This window comes from Papaver somniferum, chromosome 9 (genome assembly GCF_003573695.1).
Source record: "Papaver somniferum cultivar HN1 chromosome 9, ASM357369v1, whole genome shotgun sequence".
NCBI classification, from domain to species: domain Eukaryota; kingdom Viridiplantae; phylum Streptophyta; class Magnoliopsida; order Ranunculales; family Papaveraceae; genus Papaver; species Papaver somniferum.
The window spans coordinates 194,230,356-194,253,499 of NC_039366.1; the positions used below are offsets into that span (position 1 = coordinate 194,230,356).

The following is a 23,144-nucleotide window of genomic DNA, read 5'->3' on the forward strand; positions in this document are numbered from 1 at the left end:
CAACTTCGCCTCCCCAGACCACAAATCGGACACATATCGTACTATGGAGAGTATGACGCCCAGCCTAGTAAGAAACTCAGAAGGTTCAACCAGCCCTCCATTAATGGTCTCTGAATAGTTGGTTCGCGTAGCGGGTTGATATGCTTTTCTGATAGCATATCAGCCGATGAACTATACATTTCTATAATCCATGAACCTACATATATTAGTAATCCTATTACCAGAGAATACATGAATTTTCCAAGACTACAAGTTAATGACGAGAACAAGGTTGACTATATGGTGTGTGGTTTCGGTTACCTTCCTTCTATCGACAAGTACAAAATTATAAAAATCTATTACATCCAGAACCAAGCCATGGGAAGGGTCCAGGTGTATACACTTGGGGGTGGCAGTTGCAGTGGCTGGAGAGACATTGGAGAAACCGCTTACTCACTGCGACATGATTTAAAAAAATACGGTTTCCTGCATCAGCCTTGTCCGTTCGGTACATTTGCAAATGGAGCGCTTCATTGGCTTGACAACGAGCGAAGGATTGTGTCATTCGATTTGGCAGATGAGAAGTTATACATGCTCCCATCTCCACCTTTTGTCAGTGATTCAAGTCCGGCAAACTGTTATCGACTTCAGGTTTTGGGAGGATGTTTGTGTTTTATTCATTCAAAGCTAAGGGGATCTGATATATGGTTTTTAAGGAAGAAAGGGGAAAACAGTAGTTGCAACTTGAATGAGCAAGAGTACGGCTTATTGACCTGGATCAAGGAGTTACGTTTACCAGTTAGTGCAATACCATTTTCCGTTACAAAGAGTGGTCAATTTCTAATGTGGTACGGGTCAAATCTCTGCAGTTATGATCCTAAGACAGCAACCATGGAAAAACATGTGCTAAATGGGGATTTCTGTCGTGCAGTTCCTCACATGAACAGCTTTGTTTCGCTTAAATCTCTTGGAGAAAAGTGTCGATCCACAAAAAAGATACGCCGTTAATCCATCGCCGACAGAATACTACATAAAACAGCAGAGGAAGGACAATGGAGAATTCAATGTCATTCAGTTTTAGGTGCACTGTACACCACATTCGGTGATTCCGTCCATTTACTTTTATGATCAGGTATTATTACTATTTTTCTGTTTTTAGGCAAGTTGAATCTTTGAAATACAACAATTTTTCTGTTTTTAGTCCAAGACAACCACTTCTCTTTGGAGTTCATATCAGCTTCCAAAGACTTAAGCAGTAAACCCCTTGAGTTAGTCTCAGCATTCTTTTGATACTGAGCCATGACACTAAATTCAGTATGAATCTGTCTCAGCATTCTCACTATATGCTTGGAGCGTCCACAATCATGGAGCAAAAACATGGACCAAACCCAAATTTGGTCTGAAATATAATCACAGTGTAGAAGACTATACTCAAATTTGGTTGGGTATTTTAGGGTTTGAGACCAAATTTGGTCTGAAACCCTAAATTCGGTCAGTACCTGCATAATACTAATGGAATCGCCTTCGGAGTCCACTGTTAGATGCCTGGATCCGGCACCAACCACCGGACTCTTGTACGTCTGTTTATACATTTTCTCTTATTTTTTTTCTCCTTTTTGGGTACAGTGACAGTCCTACCCTTTTGGGTACAGTGACAGTCCTAGTACAAAGGTGAAAATGTAATAAATTTAAACAAATTATCATACCCTTGCGACGCGAGACATTACATGGGCTAATTATGTTTCCTCGGTTTCATTTCGTCTCTTTGTTTTTTTAATCATGAAAAGGTGGAGCATCTTTCAGCTTGCCGCACCATTGTGACCCCCTGTGTGCATTATATTTAATTTCGATTCCGAACAAGTGGATCAGAGTATGTTCATATTGCCACCATTGTGACCCCCTGCTGCGGAATCGAATGCGATTCCCTGTGATGACTCCACCGCCGAGTAGTACTACGTAGAACTTCTCATTATGCGGCACCAACATGGGATTCCCTCATCTACAAGGAATATTGCGCAAAACCTGGTAGTACAAAATAATATTTCCTCTCGAGAGGATCACAAATTTCATACAAACAAATACTAGTATTATGTAAAATATGTTCAAATGTTATCTTTTTTTTATTTGTTAATAATATAACCAATATTATCGAAACTTTGTTAATAATTTTGTTTCACGTTGATAAATCCTTGGGAATGGATAATCAACGGTAGTACAAAATGAACCCCAGAGACTGTCTACTCATTATTCTATTCTAGTTCCACCAAACTTGGCTCGTGGATGGTTTATGCTTCCCAAATATGCCATTTCTACGGAGATATACCAAGAATATGATGCCAGATATGTACATGTACACGCATCTTTTATTTGACGTTGGTTTTCTTTTCAAACAACACTCAGCTACACCCTTGTAGAATATTTAGAGGGTTACACAAATTACCAAATTCCACATGTTATCATATCTAAATAAAATAAATCACCGATCTTTAGAAAAAATGGATCATTTGTCCAGAAAGGTTTAATACCCGGTACACATAGACTAGCAAATTGTTGCCATGGTGAAATGGAAAGCAACTAATTAAGATCAAAAATGACCCAAATACCCTAATTGGATTTGGTTTAACATTTTTCTTTCATTCAACTTCAAGTTCTGGTTAATAGTATGTGGTTTGATCAAAAAAACTGATACCCCTTTTTTCTCTCCTGTCTTTTCCTTCTCTCTTAAAAAAAAAACCTTAACATCCATTAATTTCTTGTTCAGATTTGGTCCTTTTTGAGCAAGATTTCTGTTTCTTTTTAAGTTTTAATCGAATACAAGTAGTTTTCTTTGTTTTTTGATGTCATTTGACATATTTCTTCGCTATTTGGAGCGATTTTTCTTTGCCATTTTGGGCGAGTTTCTCTTCACTTTGAGGACGATTTTTTCACACCTTGATCGTTGGTTCGTGACTTGCTATTCTCGATTCAAGAACATCGACAAACCAAAAGATTTAGGGCATCTGAGTTCGTTTGGTTTTACAAGATTTTGGGCAAATAACTCCTTTCTTATAGGAGTATCTCTTATTGAAGAAGAAGAAGAAGAAGAAGAAGAAGAAGAAGAAGACCAGATTAAATGGTCGGAATCGATTCCGGATTATACCATCATCCTTCCCTACTACATCTATAAAAATTGGGTATATTTACGGTATATGGCTTTTTCTCTTCGCGATGTATTTGTAAGTGATATCTTCATGTGTATTAGGGTTCTTATTATCTTGTATTTTGATGTTTTTGTTATTCTTGTAAGTGAGTTGATTGACCAAAAAAAACGTGGTTTAGCATTCAAAAATTAAAAGAAAACCTGATTTTTTTTCCAGCAAAATTTTAGTTTGGTTAAACATGCACATCATAGTACCATAGTACCATGACCTGAATTAGTTGGCAGCCCTGGCTAGGCCAAAGTAAAACTACATCTGGACAACGCATGTAACCCCACGAGTGATGTGATGTTTGCCACACACTAATCACAAATATTTCATTTGTTTTTCATTGCAACCTGGGTTGCACATACGCGGACGCGTAGACGCCGACATGATACGACGCGGACATTACAAAATTCTCAAAAAAAATAGGATGCAGACACGTATATACATATTTTATTTATATATTATTTATGTATATAATCATGTATTTATACAACAAAGTCAAATATTTTCGATCATAAAAATTAGAAAATGATGCTACATGTGTATAAATTTTCAAAAGAACAGAAGATATCGTTTGTTTATACACGTCAAAGGTCAAACAATCAGTCATTATTAAACAAATGGCACAATCAAAATGCATTCTTAGAACAATACATGCCCAACTACGGAAAATGGGTCATTTGTCCAAATATTTTTAAATCACGGTTCAAATGGACGAGTAAAAAATAGTTTGGGTGAAATGGCCAAAAAAAATAGCAAGGATGAAACTGGATACATCTTGTGTAAATTAAAAATAAGAAAAAATATTTGAAAATGGGCACGATGAAACTGGTTACATCCTGCCTATTTTTACATTTTTGTCCATTTAAACAGTATCAAAATCTAACTGTCAATTTCACCCAGGAATTGTTGATTTTGGTCTTTTTAACCAATTTTGTGGCCCAACTAAGGGTATGCGTGATGTCATTTCCAATTATAAAACCCTAATAAAGACCTAAATTATTGATCTAAATGTTTGTCTTTCTTCGTTTGGTTAATAATAGTAAAAGTAAAGGAAAAAATTTAAATGAAAATAAAAAAAATGCGTCGGACATGCGTCATCGGTGCGTCCAAACCAGACGCGCGCAGGACGCGCAAATTGATGCGTCAGACACGCGTCGTGTCAACGTCCCACGCGTGTCCCGTGTCCAACGCGAGTCAGACACTTACACGACTCATAAAATGGAGCGTCCGTGCAACCCAGATTCCAACCACTGGTCTTTCTTGTCAAAATTTTGCTGTTATGTACAATTTTGGATAACGAACAGTGTGTTAAGTTTTTGTCGATTACTTTCAAACTCATTAGTTATTTGAGATATCTTCCTCTAATCAAGTATCTAAATGGATGTTGACATGGATTATATCCAAAATCGACGGCCATCAGGGATCCACATAGCATAGTGATAGTGGTGGTCATAAAAATTGCCCTTGTTTCGTAGATAAAATTTAAAAATGCTATTCACTTCCCTATTTTCTACACAAAATTGGTTAAAAAGATCAAAATCAACAATTCCTGGGTGAAAATGACATTTAGATTTTGATACTGTTTAAATGAATAAAAATGTAAAAATAGTCAGGATGTAAACAGTTTCATCCTACCCATTTTCAAATACTTTTTCTTATTTTTAATTTACATCAGGATGCATCCAGTTTCTATCCTTTCTATTTTTTTAAGTTTAAGTCAGGATGAATCCAGTTTCATCCTTGCTATTTTTTTGATGTCCATTTCCCATAATAATTTTTACTCGTCCATTTGAACCATGTTTTAAAAATATTTGGACAAATGACCCATTTTCCGTATTTTCTACCTCCCTATTCTGCTCCCTCAAATCTAAACCATATATCTAAAATTTGATTCACATTCAGGTATAGGTGGAGTTCACTATTTCCCGAATACAAGGTTTAGATTTGAGGAACATAATAAAGAAATGGAGATTAAGGAGGTGAATAGCAACACCCGTAGAAACTAGGAATTTTGATGGTTTCAGCGGAAGAAAACACGATTGATAAAAACTGACACCGATATTAACGGGACTGATACCGTTTGATATAAGACAAAATACTTATAAGCAATTCTGACTGTTGGATCACTGAAATGGTACCAATCCTACTAATGCTGGTACGAGCCTCTAGCAATCATGGAAGAAAACCGGATCATACTAGAATTTTGATTTGGTGTGATAGGACTCGTAGGTGTAAATATGGATCATTTGCTATTACTATGGGTGTAAAGTCAGAAACGGACAAGTACAACTATCACAAAAAAAATGTAAACTGGTTGGTTAGCCCGATAACGACCTTAGACTCCACACTTCCCACTCCACGAGTCTTTCTTATCGACAATTATAGGGTACGACCACAATGAGCCACTGCACCATTGCAATTAAAGACGCTTGTATTTTTTTTTGCCAATGCTCTATGCGACAAGTGCAAATATCAAATTCCAAACAGCAGCATTGCTTTGTTATGCATTGAAAAAAATGTCAAGCTTGAATTGCAATAGGAACGTCATTTGGCATAGTAAAAAAGCCAGTGAAGTTTACCTTGAAAACCAAACCAAATCCTCTTGGTAAGGGAGCAATGAATTAGCAGATGAGAGCTGGATTCAGACTCATTGCAAAAATAAACAGTTTTCGTGTTAAACTTGAATTTTTAATAGTGTTTCAATCTTATGGATTGTGGCATAGGAGATTAGAAAAAGTAGGCATGCAATTGCTCCATTTTGCCGCTTTGGTTTAGGAATTATTTATGTTAGAGCATAGCTCGGTTGAACCCACCAGGCGTTGGTATGTCAAGTTTGGTTGTCATATTTTAGTGAACCAAAACTCATTTTAAGAGTCGCTTGATTATGTATTAGAGCCAACTTCGTATATGTTAGCTTGAAAGTATTAGGATATGAGACATTACAAGTATTGTGAAGACTTGAAGAAGTGAAGAAGTAAGAAGCTACAACGACAACATCATCCTTCCACTTGAGGTTAGTCATATTTGACTTTAACTGTTTCATTCCCTAACGTATTTTTCAAGTCGTGCATATTGAAAACAAAACTGCGAAGCATGATCACTCCAGATAGACATAGTATTAAGGAATACAATACGAGGTTTATTGCTTAACCATTAAACTTTGCAGATAAGACATCGACATAATCGTTTAAATGTTATTGTGATTATGTATGGGTATGAGTTGAGGATTTCATCCTAGGAAACAATGTTCTACAATGTGTTTTAAGGAAGTAAGTTCATAAACTTGTTTATGAATCGAAAAGGTAATCGTCGGGCGTTATTGGTATTTTTATTCATTGCATATCTTGTGAACAACCAATATTTGTGATTTAGTATAACCGCTCATGATTTGTTTGTGTTCTTGGTAAAACTATTCACAAAGGCCTGACTTATGTATTGGTATGACTTTTATTAGTGAACCGATCTTAAGTAATCACCGGAGATGGTATGATCGAGTTTGTGATTTGTGTATGACTGAATCTGGGTAAAGGGGAACCGATCCTAGTAAGAGGTGCAACACATCACAAAAGGGATCGATCCTTGTATGAGGTGCAGCAAGTTTGTAGCAGAAAGAGGAACTGATCCTATGTACATGTGCAACACATATAAGTTAGGTACCGTATATATGTGGGGAACCGATCCTAGTACCTAGTCAACCAAATTTTAGAAAGCTAGTGTGACTATGCATAGTACTCACATGGAGGTAGAACCGAAACTCGTTTTGGTAGAACCGTTAAACCCATGATTTGTTATTGAGTGTTCTTGATCAATCACATAGTTTTTGAAAGTCAGATGAACCAATTCTAAGCTTGTTTGGAAGTGTGGCAAATCGGTTTCAAGGTTGTAAGTATGAAATAGGACTTACAAAGTAAGGATGTCGACATACTTTAAACACGTACAGTAATGTTTATCTTTTATTGTTCAAAGTTATTCCTTAATAACTAAAGAAAGAAAATCCCAAGATCGAAAGATAAATAAGTTAAGAATATTTTATTTAAGGTTGTTAATTTTATTTTAGGAAAATGAGAATTAGTAATGTTCATTTACTAGTTAAAGATTTTCCAAAGAGATTTTCGGTCAATATTTTGGACAAAGCATTTCCAGGAATTATGGAAACCGAATTTGGAATATATTGCATATCTTGAGAATATTTTTCAGTTTTGGAAATTCCTTGGTGTCCAAACTTCCTTGTCTATAAATACTTGAAGGTTGCATTTCTAGCAAACTAATCCTTCGTGACAGCAAACTTCCTCGGTTGTGTTTTTACTGGTGAAGCCACCTATTCGGAGAGGAGAGTAACTTAATTAGGTGAAATCTCTTTGGGTCGCTTAGTTTAAAGTCTTCTTTGGAATTGAGAAGCTATAGTACCGTTGGTGGGAAATTAGATAATTTCAGTTTATCTTATGTTTTCGATTGATTTGATTGACTAACGGCAGTTGAAGTTTGATTGCACCTAGTTTGTTTATGCTTGAGAATCTTCTCTTCTGATATAAGATTCACTCAAATTAGATCGAAGTTTCGACATGGATCTTTAGAATGTTTTTAGTTCTAAAGATGATCTTGTGATAATCTATTGTCAACAAACTCCGTTCTGTGCGTGATTGATCACAAGAGATTCAAGTTGTTGTTTGCAGGTGTTTATTGAAGAACTAAGAAGATTTGAAGACAAAGAAGATATTGAAGATTTCTTATTTGGGGTTCATACTCTTTGGTGTGCACAATACTTGTTTCGGTATAAGAGGATCCAACTATAATCAGTTTATCCTTGTGGTAGATTGGATTGATTAGTTGTGTAGATCAGCATAAATACAATACTTTGTGATTAAAAGTATTGATTGGAAAATCTTAACAATTACTTCGGTAGTTGAACATAAGATAAATCTAAGAACCTGACGAAGGAGTTTATTTGATATAAATAGAAGAGCCTTTGTCAAACTCACATCACTTGGTTGAAGAGAGTTGATACCAAACAGATTTGTTGTTCCTTTACTGTTTGGAATACGAAGCAAAGGAATTGTTCCAAATACGTGACTTATTCATAAGTTGGAGGCATGGGAATACATACGGAACTAGGTGAACTATAGGTTTAGTTGCTTGGTCTCAACTATATGGTTTAATTTTGTGTAGCGGCTTAATCCTGAGAGTATTCAATTCTGGACAAGGTCCCGTGGTTTTTCTGCATTTGCGGTATCCTTGTTAACAAAATCTTGCCGTGTCATTTACTTTTATTTTCCGCATTATAATTGTTTTATTATAATTAAAGTAAATTACACAAACGTTAATTCCTATTTACTTGATAAGAAATCCTATTGTGTTTGGTTAAGTCCGAACCTTTTTATCAACTAAATATACTTCGTTGTTGTATTGTCTCGACCTCGTATCCATAGACGATCACACGAAGTGTAAACCGATTAGTTGCATTGTCTCGACTCAGTCCATAGACAATCACTTTCAGAGAAAGGACTTATAGGGAGGAAAAGTTTTAGCTTGAGGTATATTTGGGTACCCTCGCCTTTTCAATTTATATAATTTTCACATAGAAATCCTTAACAAATAATTTTATTCATATTTTCTTTCACATGGAAATATTTCCCCCTTCTTAATGGAAAATGATAAAATTGTTTGGCATTGGCGTTGATTAGAACCTGGAAGCACCAATTTCTCCTCATCCAATAATAACAGTATTAAAAAAGACAACATTATTACCATACATTTAATCATTATAGTTATTTTTTTAATAAGAATGGAGAACTCATTAATACTTAAATAGAAACAACAATAAGCTTCTTTCGACGAGAGATTTTAACTAACTAGGAAAATCACTACTCCACAATGATGCCACTCTATTAGACCTAACATCTTTTGCTAAACAATTGAACCTCATTGCACTCTCTAGCCAAGTAAGTGCATTTTTAGGATCAAGAAGTTTTTAATAGCTCTTTATAGTCATAATGACATTATCATTGGTCCATCTATCAGATCCAACAACTATCATTTATCACGTTCAGAGCAGGCAAACACGAAAAGATCTAACAATCTGCGTTTGGTGCGATCCAACCTATAAGAATGAATCTAATAAGTGATTCAATTAACGTACCACCAAGACTTAATGGGACAAACTACCCATTATACAAATCGGTTATGAAAGCTTTTCTTCAATCCCGAGATTTTAATACTTGGATATTAATCGAAGACGGATACCAACAACCTATGGATTACTCGGAGTCAGAGTCTAAACGCTTAGCGTCGTATACTCTAGAAGAAAGAGCTCTTGCAAAGCAAAATTCGGATGGTTTGAATGCCATCATACATGCAGTTAGTCATGATCTTCTACATCATGTGCTGACTTTTAGAACTTCTAAAGAGGCATGAGATATTCTTGAGAGCGTATTCGAGGGAGATGAATCTGAAAAAGAAGCTAGACTTATTTCCCTTCATCTGAACGGGAACATCTCAAAATGGATGATAACGATACTTTTGAGGAGTTTAACTCTAAACTTTCTGAGATTGTCAATGCATCTTTCTTTCTTAGAAAGGCTATACCTGAAAAGAAAATAGTATGCAAAATTCTCAGATCGTTACCATCCAGATACGAGTCTAAGAAACATGCCATAATAGAAGGTAATGATCTTTCTCTACTTTCGTGGATCTCTCTCGTAGTAAAGTTAAAGATCTTTGATAGGAGAATTCTGCTGAAGAATGAAACTAAGAAACGTTGCCAAGAGGACACGGTATATGTTGAAAAGGAGCTTGACTCAACTATTGTGCTTCTAGCGCAACGAATGAAGGACATCTTATCTATTGATAAACATGTTCCTGATACACTATCGATTTTCCATAAAAAGGGTAATGATGAAGTAAAATGCTTCAAGTGACGTAGATTCGGACATATGGAAAAACACTGTCCAAGCAGAAGAAATCAAAAATGCAATAAAGCTTATGTCTCCACTCTTGATGATATTCCAGAGGAAGAATCGAATGAAGAAATATCTAAGTGTAATGCACTTCTCTCCAACTCTAACAATGAAGAATTTTGTGAGTCTAATCAACTCCTAGAAAAACGTGAGTTGGATATTAAGGAAAATAAAAGGTTAAGCCTGGTACTTGAAAACCTTTTGAAATTCCTCTCAGATAAAACCCATATGGTAAAATCTGGGCAAGAAAAATTAGGTGAAAAACCAAGAGATCGGAAAGTAGCTTTTCTGATAACATGATAAGTTCTTCATATGGTGAAAATAATCTCTCTTCAATCCTTATTGAAAATAAATTTATCAAATCTCTTCGTAATGGGATAAAGAAGACTGGTAAATTTATGAGATTTCAAAAGGAGATTGCAAACTCTTGCAATTACAAGAGAAAGAAAGAACAGAAGGAAACACAATCTATTGTGTTTATAAGTCATCCTAAGGATGTCTTTGTTAACTATGGTGAGAATAATTCTCACCTCAACACACATTAATTGTGTTGAAATATGCATCCTCACTTGTTGCCCAAAATTCTGATTGTGAGGAATCATAAATCTGGGCAAGTTGTTCATGTCTGTTTCTTTAGTGAAAAATAATGGATATCTTTTATTTTTGGGGAAAATAGTTTTGGTTTCCATAAACCAAATTATTCCGTGATTTTCTCCCATCTTATATATCTTCTTCTTGTCCGAAAGAAGACTATTTTATTTCAATGGAGAAATCTGTAAAAGAAGGATCATTTCTTGATGATTTAGCACTTTGTGCATCAGTTATGACTGAAACTCATGATGTCTCTCTTCATGATAACTCTCAAGATTCTTTAAGGAAACATATTCTTACTGTTAAAGGTTGCATTAGATATCATGAGCTGATGATAAAGGATTCAAAAGAAGTACTATCTAATCTTCATTCTCGACTGTTTGAGATGAACAAATTATCTACTGAAAAGGGAAGTGCTCGAAAGAATTTGAATGGACTTTTTGAAAGCAATCTTCACAAGAACTGAGAAGGGAATAATAGACATCAATTTTTGATTTCTTTCAATGATTGTATTAAGTCTATTATAAATAAAATTATTTGATTTATAATTTTTCTTGTGATGGTTTTTGATTTACATAGCCTGTGCTTGAATGCTTTATTATTGCTATGGATGTTTATGGGATGTTTGATTTCGGTTTTATTACCTTGATATTCGATCTCATAATATTGTGAACCCTTATAATTTGGGTGACTTTTTGATTTAGCAGGATTAAGTTCCAGCCCATGTTGGTAGGCTTTATCAAAGGATCATGAGGGGTTTTGGTAGAAACAATATGTGAAAAAGTCACAATATGTTGAATCGGTTTTGGTTTAGCATAAAAGCATATGTGTTTCGGTGGTTTTCAACTTTTGCTTGCAATAGTTAAAAACCGGTTTTCAACCTTTCTCTGGTAAAGGTTGGTTGTTGTTATTCTTTTGTTTTGCATAAGAATGACAACATAATGATTTTTCGATATCAATTCTCCCTGGAAGAAGATGCAAACATATTCGAGAAGTGGATGCGAAATTTGAGGTAACAATCCTGTTAGTTAATTGTTTTCCTGTTTAAGAAAAGCCTGATTTTTATTTCATATATTTATTGCTTTTTCTTAACAAAATTTCGGTACAATTGATGTTTTATTCCATGATGTGTGTGTGCTTCAATTGGTTCTGGTTAAGAAAAACTATTATTATCTTGCTTTATTGTGTGGTATCAATTGTTTAGGCTTACAAAATTTTGGTGCAATTGCGGTGCTATAATGTCTATGTTGTTTCAATTGCTTCCGGTTGAGGTGAATAACTATGCAAGTTGATTTATTTGGTTTGTATGAATTGTTTATGGCTTAACGAAATAAAAAGTTTACGGGATGGATTGTTTAGTCCAATTCGATTCCGGATAAGAGAAACTAAGTTTATCTTAGTTCGACTTATCAAAGTGGAGGTTTCGGTTATTCAAGTATAATCGAATGCCTTAACAAGAAATGCTAGTTAACTAACCTAGTACTTGTCTTGTTTAAAATTTAAAGGTCTAATTTATATGGATAATTAGAACCTAATGAGAAAAATATAGTTATCTTTATTTTGGTCTTATCGAACGAAGCGGTTGTATTTGTACAACCGGTTTAGCAAAGGGACTAAGGTGCTTAGTTGATTTTTGGTTTGCTAAACTAAATTAGGAAAATTGCTTCGGGTAATTATTTCCTTGATAACATATCAAAACAAATTACTTTGTAGTTTCGGTTTTGATATTGGTTATCAAAAATGGTGTGTGAAACCCTCATGCTTAACTCTATAGGTTTGCAAGTTTATTTTGAGATTTGTAAGATTCTTTTCGGTTTGTCCTTCATTTTTTTACGTTTGTTTGTCATTTTGTGACAAAAAGGGGGAGAAATATATGGAGTAAACAAGTGATACTGGCATTGATTTTATATTGATTGGTATCACTAAGGAAAAGGACAATTGTCTTATCTAAAGAAAGAGTGAAAGCATAGACTAAGGGGGAGTAACATATCATGTGGGGAGTAGCATATCATATTAATTGGTATAACAAAGACGTGCGGATTGATAAAATCTACCTATCTCACCTTTAGGGGGGGAGGGGGGTATTAGCTTTGTTATTATAATGTGAACAATGACATTTAAGGATTGAATGTATACAAGTTATTGTGCTGTTGAATTCGGGAATCAAGCGTATGTGTAATGAATTCTTGTAATTTGTTTATCCATATGATTGTAAGAGTTTTGTCACTAAAATTAACAAAGGGGGATATTGTTAGATCATAGCTCGGTTGAACCCACCAAACATTGGTATGTCAAGTTTGGTTGTCATATTTTAGTGAATCAAAACTCATTTTAAGAGTCGCTTGATTATGTACTAGATTCAACTTCGTATTGGTTAGCTTGAAAGTATTAGGATATGAGACATTACAAGTATTGCGAAGACTTGAAGAAGTGAAGAACAAAGAAGCTAAAACGACAACATCATCCTTCAACTTGAGGTTAGTGATATTTGACTTGAACTGTTTCATTCCCTAACATATCTTTCAAGTCATGCGTATTGAAAACAAAACTGCGAAGCATGAACACTCTAGATAGACATAGTATTAAGGAATACAATACGGGTTGATTGCTTAACCATTAAACTTTGTAGATAAGACATCGACATAATCGTTTAAATGCTATTGTGATTATGTATGGGTATGAGGTGAGGATTTCATCATAGGAAACAATGTTCTACATGTGTTTTAAGGAAGTAAGTTCATAAACTTGTTTATGAATCGAAAAGGAAATTCCCAGGCGTTATTGGTATTGTTATTCATTACATATCTTGTGAACAACCAATATGTGTGATTTAGTATAACCACTCATGACTTGTTTGTGTTCTTGGTCAAACTATTCACAAAGGCCTGACTTATGTATTGGTATGACTTTTATTAGTGAAACCGATCTTAAGTAATCACCATGAGATGGTATGATCGAGTTTGTGGTTTGTGTATGACCGAATCTGGGTAAAGGGGAACCGATCCTAGTAAGAGGTGAAACACATCACAAAGGGGAATCGATCCTTGTATGAGGTGCAACAAGTTTTTAGCAGAAAGGGGAACCGATCCTATGGACATGTGCAACACGTTTTTAGGCAAAGAGGAACTGATCCTATGGATATGTGCAACACATATAAGTTAGATACCACATATATGTGAGGAACCGATCCTAGTACCTAGTCAACCGAATTTTGGAAAGCTAGTGTGACTATGCACAGTACTCACATGGAGGTAGAACCAAAACTTGTTCTGGTAGAACCGTTAAACCCATGTTTTGTGATTGAGTGTTCTTGATCAATCGCAGAGTTCTTGAAAGTCAGATGAACCAATTCTAAACTTGTTTGGAAGTGTGGCAAATCGGTTTCAAGGTTGTAAGTATGTCGATATACTTTGGACACGTACAATAATGATTATCATTGATTGTTCAAAGTTATTCCTTAATAGCTAAAGGAAGAAAATCCCAGGATCGAAAGATAAATAAGTTAAGAATCTTTTATTTAAGGTTGTTAATTTTATTTTAGGAAAATGAGAATTAGTATTGTGCATATACTAGTTAAAGATTTTCCAAAGAGATTTTCGGTCAATATTTTGGACAGAGCATTTCCAGGAATTATGGAAACCGAATTTGGAATATATTGCATATTTTGAGAATATTTTCGGTTTTGGAAATTCCTTAGTGTCCAACTTCCTTGTCTGTAAATACTTAAAGTTTGCATTTCTAGCAAACTAATCCTTCGTAACATAAGATTTCCTCGTTGTGTTTTTACTGGTGAAGACCCTATTCGGAGAGGAGAGTAACCTAATTAGGAGAAATCTCTTACGGTCGCTCAGTTTAAAGTCTTCTTTGGGATTGAGAAGCTCTATTAGTACCGTCGGTGGGAAACTAGATAATTGCGGTGTATCTTGTGTTTTCGATTGATTTGATTGACTAACGGTGGTTGAACTTTTATTGCACCTAGTTTGTTTATGCTTGAGAATCTTCTCTTCTGATATAAGATTCACTCAAACTAGATCGAAGTTTCGACAGGGATATTTAGATTGTTTTTAGTTCTAAAGACGATCTTGTGATAATCCATTGTCAACAAAATCCGTTATGTGCGTGATTGATCACAAGAGATTCAAGTTGTTGTGTGCAGGTGTTTATTGAAGAACTAAGAAGATTTGAAGACAAAGAAGATATTGAAGATTTCTGATTTGGGGTTCATAATCTTTGGTATGCACAATACTTGTTTCGGTATAAGAGGATCCAACTATAATCAGTTTATCCTTGTGGTAGATTGGATTGATTAGTTGTGTAGATCAGCATCAATACAATTCTTTGTGATTAAAAGTATTGAGTGCAAAATCTTAATAATTACTTCGGTAGTTGAACATAAGATAAATCTAAGAACCCGACGAAGGAGTTTATTTGATATAAACAGAAGAGCCTTTGTCAAACTCACATCACTTGATTGAAGAGAGTTGATACCAAACGGATTTGTTGTTCCTTTACTGTTTAAAATACGAACCAAATGATTTGTTCCAAGTACGTGACTTATTCATAAGTTGGAGGCATGGGAATACAGACGGAACTAGGTGAACTATAGGTTTAGTTGCTTGGTCTCAACTATACGGTTTAATTTTTTGTAGCAGCTTAATCCTGAGAGTATTCAATTCTGGACAAGGTCCCGGGGTTTTTCTGCACTTGCGGTTTCCTCGTTAACTGAATCTTGCCGTGTCATTTACTTTTATTTTCCGCATTATAATTGTTTTATTATAATTAAACTAAATTACACAAACGTTAATTCCTATTTACTTGATAAGCAATCCTATTGTGTTTGGTTAAGTCCGAACCTTTTTATGAAGTCAACAGACTTCGTTGTTGTATTGTCTCGATCTCGTATCCATAGACGATCACACGAAGTGTGAACCGATTAGTTGCATTTTCTCGACTATGTCCATAGACAATCACTTTCAGAGAAAAGACTTATAGGTAAGAAAAGTTTTAGCTTGAGGTATATTTGGGTACCCTCGCCTTTTCAATTTATATAATTTTCACATAGAAGTCCTTAACAAATAATTTTATTCATGTTTTCTTTCACATGGAAATATTTCCCCCTTCTTAATGGAAAATGATAAAATTGTTTGGCATTGGTGTTGATTAGAACCTGGAAGCACCAATTTCTCCTCATCCAATAATAACAGTATTAAAAAGGACAACATTATTACCATACATTTAATCATTATAGTTATTTTTTCAATAAGAATGGAGAACTCATTAATACTTAAATAGAAACAACAATAAGCTTCTTTTGACGAGAGATTTTAACTAACTAGAAAAATCACTACTCCACAATGATGCCACTCTATTAGACCTAGCATCTTTTGCTAAACAATGGAACCTCATTGCACTCTTTAGCCAAGTAAGTGCATTTTTAGGATCAATAAGTTTTTAATAGCTCTTTATAGTCATAATGACATTATCATTGGTCCATCTATCAGATCCAACAACTACCATTTATCACGTTCACACATTTAAACAATCTTTTTCCAAATGCAAGTTTTCAACGATTATTATTGCACATTTGGTTGCTTCCAAAGATGCTACAACTTCAGTCTGTTTCTCATTTTATCATATTCTTGGATTGAAACTGTACATCTCTATTATCTTGCAGTAAAAATGATGTTAGACTATATCTATTGTCTTATTCTCCTTAAGGAAAAATGCATCAAAATTGTTATTTTCGAATTTCTCCCCGAGAAATGCCACCCGATGCATATTTCTGGATTGCAAGCCCTTCAAAGCTACAATCCTATGTTAACTAGGATTATTCTGACATTCAGTTACAGCTTGACTCATATGTTTAACCAATGTCTATACCTGCACATGAGCATTGTAAAACGTGCAGTTAAACCAACTAGATATCCAATCCGTTAACTGCATACCTTTTATAGTTTCTGCAATGCTATAACAATAACTTGAAAGTCTATAATAGACCCGTTGAGGTTTTAGATTCAAGGGAAAAAAATAATTATTACTTTTTATGGCTGGCATAATCCTGACAATCTTGCTTATAACAGGAATAAACCTAGGAATCTTGCTTATAACAAAAAAGCAGTCACGCACACATTTTCACGAAAAGTGCTTAATTTTAGGTGGTAGATCAAATTTCCAAAGGCCTTTCCCAAAAAAAGAAACTGGATTTTCCTGGCCATATGTACTTGTATACATTATCAATTCTAACCCGACTTAATAGTAAACAAATCATTCATCACGTCAAAACCAAATGAAGGTATTCTAACTGCACATATTTTTCCTGAAATTGTTACTGTTAGACAAAATATTTGGCCCATTTACCTTTATCTTGCAAGATTAACAGATTTCGTGTTAGTATAACAAAATATCTAAAGGCTCAGTTATATCAAGAATCAAACCATCCTTCCAAATAACGATATTCATTCTATCCTTAACTTCCCACCAATAATCTCATAATGTCCTCATTCCCCACAAACATCTTTCCAACCACAACAAAATAAATTTATCACACACATAATGAAAATAATTATTATTAGAGGGATATTGATGCTTAAGGATCCTAATCAACTTAATGATCATTTTTCTATTTGATCAGGTGTTTGAGGGTGAAAACGGTTTCTGCTGATTTTGGTAATTTCGGGTGTGTGGGTGAGAAACGAATTTAAACCCTAAACAATGTACTGCAAGGGAGTACTTTAGATTCGAGAGATCAATCTGTATAAATCCGGCCTAAACCAATAAATGGCTGTTCCAGACTTGCTTCGGTCACAAAATGAAGGAGAAGGGTTGGTTTTGGGGAGGGAAGCGAAGAAAGTGTTGAGACCAGAATAGTTGATTCTGGAAGAGTAGTTGTTTTACGAATTGTATCAGAAAATGGGAAGCTAACAGATGGGAAAGCTAGCAAAATGTTTTCTGAGTGTTGTATGCTCCTGACCAGAACTTGTTGTTCGGTGGAAATAGGTAATGCCTATTTATATAAGTCGAAGTGAAACGTACTATGGTCTCATTAAGAAATGGAAAACGGGTGAGTAAATGGGAGGAAGTGGTAACCGGTAACGCCTGGAATTGATGTTCCATAAAAGAAAGCATTTCACCATTACTCCCTATATTTACTAACCGCCTCATCCTTATGACACTTTCTTATAACGGGCGTAGTGTACGCCGCACGCTGTAAACCGTCAAACCAATACCCAATGAGCATCCCCCAGTTTGTGATATGCATTGATGTCTCGAGTGTTTTCGTGGAAAACATGTAACATGTTGTTGTCGTCTGGAAAGTCGAGCTTGGGAGACTTGCCGGCTCGGTGACCTTCGACGATCGAGATTTTGCATCTTAAGAGGAAAGGTATCCGTTGATTATCGCAACCCTTCATTTGGTAGCCAGTGGCATGAAAGCATGCTCGGTATGGATTTAATATGGCCTGGTTTAGGCGCGGACAAAAGTTAGGGTTTTGGCTTTGTTTAGGCGCGACCAAACTAGGGTCAAAAGTTGCCATGCGTTAGCTGACAACCTTGGACGGCTAGGATTTGCATCTAGGATTGAAGGGTGGCCGTTGATCGTCGCACGCCTTCGCTTTGGTAGCCGCACAGGGAAGGCCGGCATGGTATGGCGCGACAAGGTGGTTGGCATGCCATTGGCAAATGTGGCATGGCATGCCTTGGCACGGTTTGGCGTGGCCAAAACTAGGGTTTTGGGCCAAAGGTTATCATGCGTTGTCTGGCGACCTTGGACGGCTAGGATTTGCATCTATGATTGAAGGGTGGCCGTTGATCGTCGCACGCCTTCGTTTTGGTAGCCGCATAGGGAAGGTCGGTATGGTAGGGCCAAGGAAAATGACACAGATGGCTTGGCATAGTGAGGCCAAGGGTTTGGACGGCTTGGCATGTTGGGGCCAAGGCAGAATGCTGCGGACGGCTTGGCATAGTGGGGGCCAAGGCAGAATGGTGCGGACGGCTTGGCATAGTGGGGCAAAGGCAGAATGGTGCGGGCGGCTTGGCATAGTGGGGCCAAGGCAGAATGGTGCGGGCGGCTTGGCATAGTGGGGCCAAGGCAGAATGGTGCGGACGGCTTGGCATAGTGGGGCCAAGGCAGAATGGTGCAGACGGCTTGGCATAGTGGGGCCAAGGGTTTGGCATGCCATTGGCGCATGGTGCGGCCAGCATGGCTAGGTCCAAGGCAAGGTGCGGTTGGCTTGACATGGTGGGCCAAGGGTTTGGCATGCCATTGGCGTATGGTGCGGCCAGCATGTCTAGGGCCTAGGGTTTGGCATGCAATTGGCGCATGGTGCGGCCTGCATGGTTAGGGCCAAGGAAAGGTGCGGTTGGCTTGGCATGGTGGGTCCACGGTTTTGGCATGCCATTGGCGCATGGTGCGGCCATCATGGCTAAGGCCAAGGGTTTGGCATGCCATTGACGCATGGTGTGTCCAACATGGCTAGGGCCAAGGCAAGGTGCAGTTGGCTTGGCGTGGCAGGGCCAAGGGTTTGGCATGCCATTGACGCATGGTACGGCTAGCATGGTTGTCATGCCTTGGCGCGGTAAACGTGGCTGGCATAGTTTTCCATTGGCACAACGGTGCGTCTGGCATAGTTGGCATGCCTTAGCGCGGAGATGTGGCTGGCAGGGTTTTCCATTGGCACAGTGGTGCGGCTGATATGGTTGGCATGCCTTGGCGCGGAGATGTGGCTGGCATGGTTTGCCATTGGCACAGTGGTGCGGCTGGCATGGTTGGCATGCCATGGCCCGGAGATGTGGCTGACATGGTATACCATTGGCACAGTGGTGCGGATGGCATGGTTGGCATGCCTTGGCGCGGAGATGTGGCTGACATGGTTTTTCATTGGCACAGTGGTACGGGTGGCATGGTTGGCATGCCTTGGAGGGGAGATGTGGCTGGCATGGTTTGCCATTGGCACAGTGGTGCGGTTGGCATGCCTTGGCGCGCTAGCATGAGAATTAGGGTTTGGCATAGGTGATGTCAGTCAATGTTAAGGGTTCTGTCGTGGAACATGACCCATGTAAAAAAAAGGTACCCCGGTAATTCTTACGTAGGCATGCTGATTGATTCAATAAATGTTCTAATGGTCATAGTGACGTCATGTCAGTTGTACAATTTTACGATTTTAACCCTAAGCTAAAAACCACCATCAGGTTACGCTAGTTAACTATCTCGAAATTATAAAAGATTAATGTTTAAGGAGCTTGATTGATTTAGTGATCATTCCCTAATGTGATCAGATTATATTAATCGAATATGTCTAATATGTGTGATCTTTCTAACCCGTTTGAACCGACTAATCTGAATCAGATATATGAAATCCCATTCAGATTTAGAAAAAAAATCATCTCACAACGTTATATTAATCTAGTATCTCTACTATGTTTGTTTTTTCAATTCTCTGTGATTGATTCAGTTTAGGAGTATGCTAGTTGAACTTCTCCGTCGTCCAAGGACGGATCTTTTGATCCTTCCCCTTGGGGCCGAGATTTATTGGCTAGTTGAGTCTCTTTTTGCCATTGTTTTTAGTTTTTTGTTTTTCTTTTGTTTCAGTCATGGTTAAGGTTCAACCAACGATCTTACGATCAAAAACTTTTGAGTTTTCTTGGATTTCAAAGGGGAGAATAAGTGAGTATAAAATTCTGGAAAGGTTCAAAGGAGTGGTGAATTGGGTATTTTTTCCGGAGGCTTCAATCGACTGGTTGGATGGTGTTCTTACGGAGGCTATTAATGCAGTTTGTGTTAATCCTAATCCAGAGCAACGTTGGTCCCAAAGATTCAATCAGGTTGTTCTGCGTGTTGAATTGTTATCCAATGTTTTTTTCTGAAGATTACGAGAGTGGAACCTAGAAAAGATACGAAGTCGCGTTTCATCTGCATTTCAACTGGTGATAATGGCTCTATTTGGAGTAACTTTAGATCAAGTTTGTTTCCTTCGATTCCTAAGAGTCAACAACAATCACAGGTGCATCTAAAAAAGGTTGATTTTCCACCTATTAATGATGTGTGAGCACAAGTATCGACTAAAAGCAATTCTGATATTATTGGGGTTGTTGTTGAGTTTTCGAATTTCCATAATGGTTGGATGGATATTTCAAAAGGTATTCAAAAACATTTTAAGTGGTCGCAGGAAGTTGTAATCCGCCATATTACAGGGAAAAAAGGATTTTTGGAGGCTCCATTTACAGAGTTCCACAATTGTTTTAAGAATCATATTATCATTCATGTGGGAAGATCGAAAGTTTTGTTGAAGCAGTGGATTCCTGAAGATGTTTGTTTTGATCCAAAATCTATTTGCAGGTCTAGTCATTGGGTAGGAATTAGAGGTATTCCCTTTCATAGATGGGAGGAGTCTAGTTTCAGACAGATCTGTTCACAGTGAGGTGTTCTGGAAGGTATTCATTCAGATACTTTGAATTTTTCAAAATTGAATTATTGCAAGCTCAAAGTAAATTGTGAACTTGTAAAAATTCCAGCGGTCATTCATTTTGATAATATGTTATTGACTTTCGAATGGATATCTGAGTTATATCCTAGAAGACTTGTGCATTTTGATCAACATCAGAAGAATTTGGCTTATCGATAAAAGTCACAGTTAACAGGAGAATCAAGTGATTTTCAGGAGAATCAAGATGATGATGATCAAAATATGGTACAATCTGGGTTACAACCAATGGTCAAACCAAAACTAAAATCGTTAGTGGTCATACCGGCCGAGTATCATGCAGATAATAATCGTTAGTGTAGCTCAAACACAATCTCTTTCTACTCAGGCAGAATAACTCAATGCTAAGGTGGACTATCACGTCAATTTTAATAAAACAATGGGGATTGATAGTGAGTCGTCAACAACTAAGAAAATTTGCAGAAATATGTTGATGCAGTTGCAGGAAGTGAATTCAGTACATCATCAATGAAGTTCAGCATGATGGTCTGGGTAATTATGATGCTGATTCAGGAAATGAAGATTGGGTGGCACAAGAAGCTAGAGGGACATTAAGTTTTGCTAATGATGTATGCACATAAAGTGAGAATTCTTCTTAATCTCAATCAACTGCGGCAACTCCAAGGGACGATGATGAGGGGATCATAAATTTATTTCATGGAATATCAGAGGTTTGGTGGATGCTGCTAAATTAACGTTGTTAGGAATGCGATAAGAAGAAACAAGCCTTCGATTGTAACTATTCAGGAATCTAAAAAGGAAATGTTAGATGATCAGTTAATAAAATCTTTATGGGGAAATAATGAATGTGATTATGTTTATCTTCCTTCTGAGGGGAGATCAGGGGGTATCATAGTAATGTGGAATCCATCGATTGTAATGAAGGAAGAGGAATTATTGGGAGCTTTTTATGTTACACTTAAATTCAAAAATATCCATGATGGTTTTGTTTGGATTTTTACATTTGTGTATGGCGCTACAGACCCATTGGATTATGATCAATTTTGGCAGGAGCTATTTGATATCAGAACTATCTATTCATATCCTTGGTGTTTGGTGGGAGATTGGAATGCAATTCTTCATCAATCTGAGAGAAACCAGGCTGGTAGCTGTGTGAGGAATAAGAAGGAATTTTAGAAGATTTCTAAATTTTCATAATCTAATGGATATTCCCATGTCTGGTGGTTCTTACACATGGACAAATTCTCAAAGTCAACCAATTCTGAGCAGATTAGATAGATTTGTCTTCACAGCTGATTGAGAAGAGAAATGTATTTCTTTGGTGCAGTTTAGGTTGAGAAGGTCCATATCTGATTATGCTCCAGTTATGTTTAATTGCAATGAAGGTACTTCTACTAAACCACCTTTTAGATTTGAAAATTACTACCCTTCTCATCCAGATTTTGTACCTCAAATGAGAATCTGGTGGTCAGGTTTGGTTTTTAGTGGTAGGCCAAGTTTTGTTTTGGATAAAAAGCTTCAAGCTTTAAAAGTATTTATAAAGCAATGGGGCAGGGAGATGTTTGGTTCTTTGCAGAAGGAAGTTGACAAGCTTGAGACTACAATTGATGTCCTGGATAGTTTAGAAGAAATGGGTTTTTTGTCTCAAGAAGATTTTCATGCTAGAGAAGTAGCAAGAATTGATCACGAAACAACTTAATTGAATCTTGCAAGGAAGTGGCATGCTAGATCAAAGGGGAATTGGTTAGCAGATGGAGAAAGAAATTCAAAAAAAATTCACAAGAATGCTTCTTATAATCAAAAAGTTAATTCAATTCATTCTCTTTTATTGATGGTATTATGAGTCATGATAAGGTGGTGATTAATAATGAAGCCAAGAATTTTTATGTGAATTTGTGTAAAGAGGAAGACAAGTGCAGGCTAAGTTTTAATGATTTGGATTTTCCTTCTTTAAGTTTGCAACATACCATTATGTTGGAGAAACCCTTTGAGGA

General features: G+C 36.6%; 2 protein-coding genes across 2 annotated transcripts; both read left to right on the forward strand.

Annotated features, from left to right (window-relative positions):
- The first annotated feature begins 231 nt into the window (after positions 1-231).
- Positions 232-987, forward strand: LOC113313042. The gene has a single exon (XM_026561769.1). The coding sequence runs from the start codon at positions 232-234 to the stop codon at positions 985-987; it is 756 nt and encodes a 251-aa protein (XP_026417554.1).
- Positions 988-21,568: 20,581 nt separating this feature from the next.
- On the forward strand, positions 21,569-22,849 carry LOC113313043. The gene is made up of 4 exons (XM_026561770.1): positions 21,569-21,581; positions 21,703-21,758; positions 21,937-22,302; positions 22,478-22,849. The coding sequence occupies exons 1-4, from the start codon at positions 21,569-21,571 to the stop codon at positions 22,847-22,849; spliced, it is 807 nt and encodes a 268-aa protein (XP_026417555.1).
- The last annotated feature ends 295 nt before the right edge of the window (positions 22,850-23,144 follow it).

Coding starts and splice junctions, on each gene's coding strand:
- LOC113313042 (XM_026561769.1), top strand. CDS start 232: ATGAATTTTCCAAGACTACAAGTTAATGACGAGAACAAGGTTGACTAT.
- LOC113313043 (XM_026561770.1), top strand. Junction 21,759..21,936: donor CATTAAGTTTTGCTAATGAT/GTATGCACATAA, acceptor GTAACTATTCAG/GAATCTAAAAAGGAAATGTT. Junction 22,303..22,477: donor GAAACCAGGCTGGTAGCTGT/GTGAGGAATAAG, acceptor TCTTTGGTGCAG/TTTAGGTTGAGAAGGTCCAT.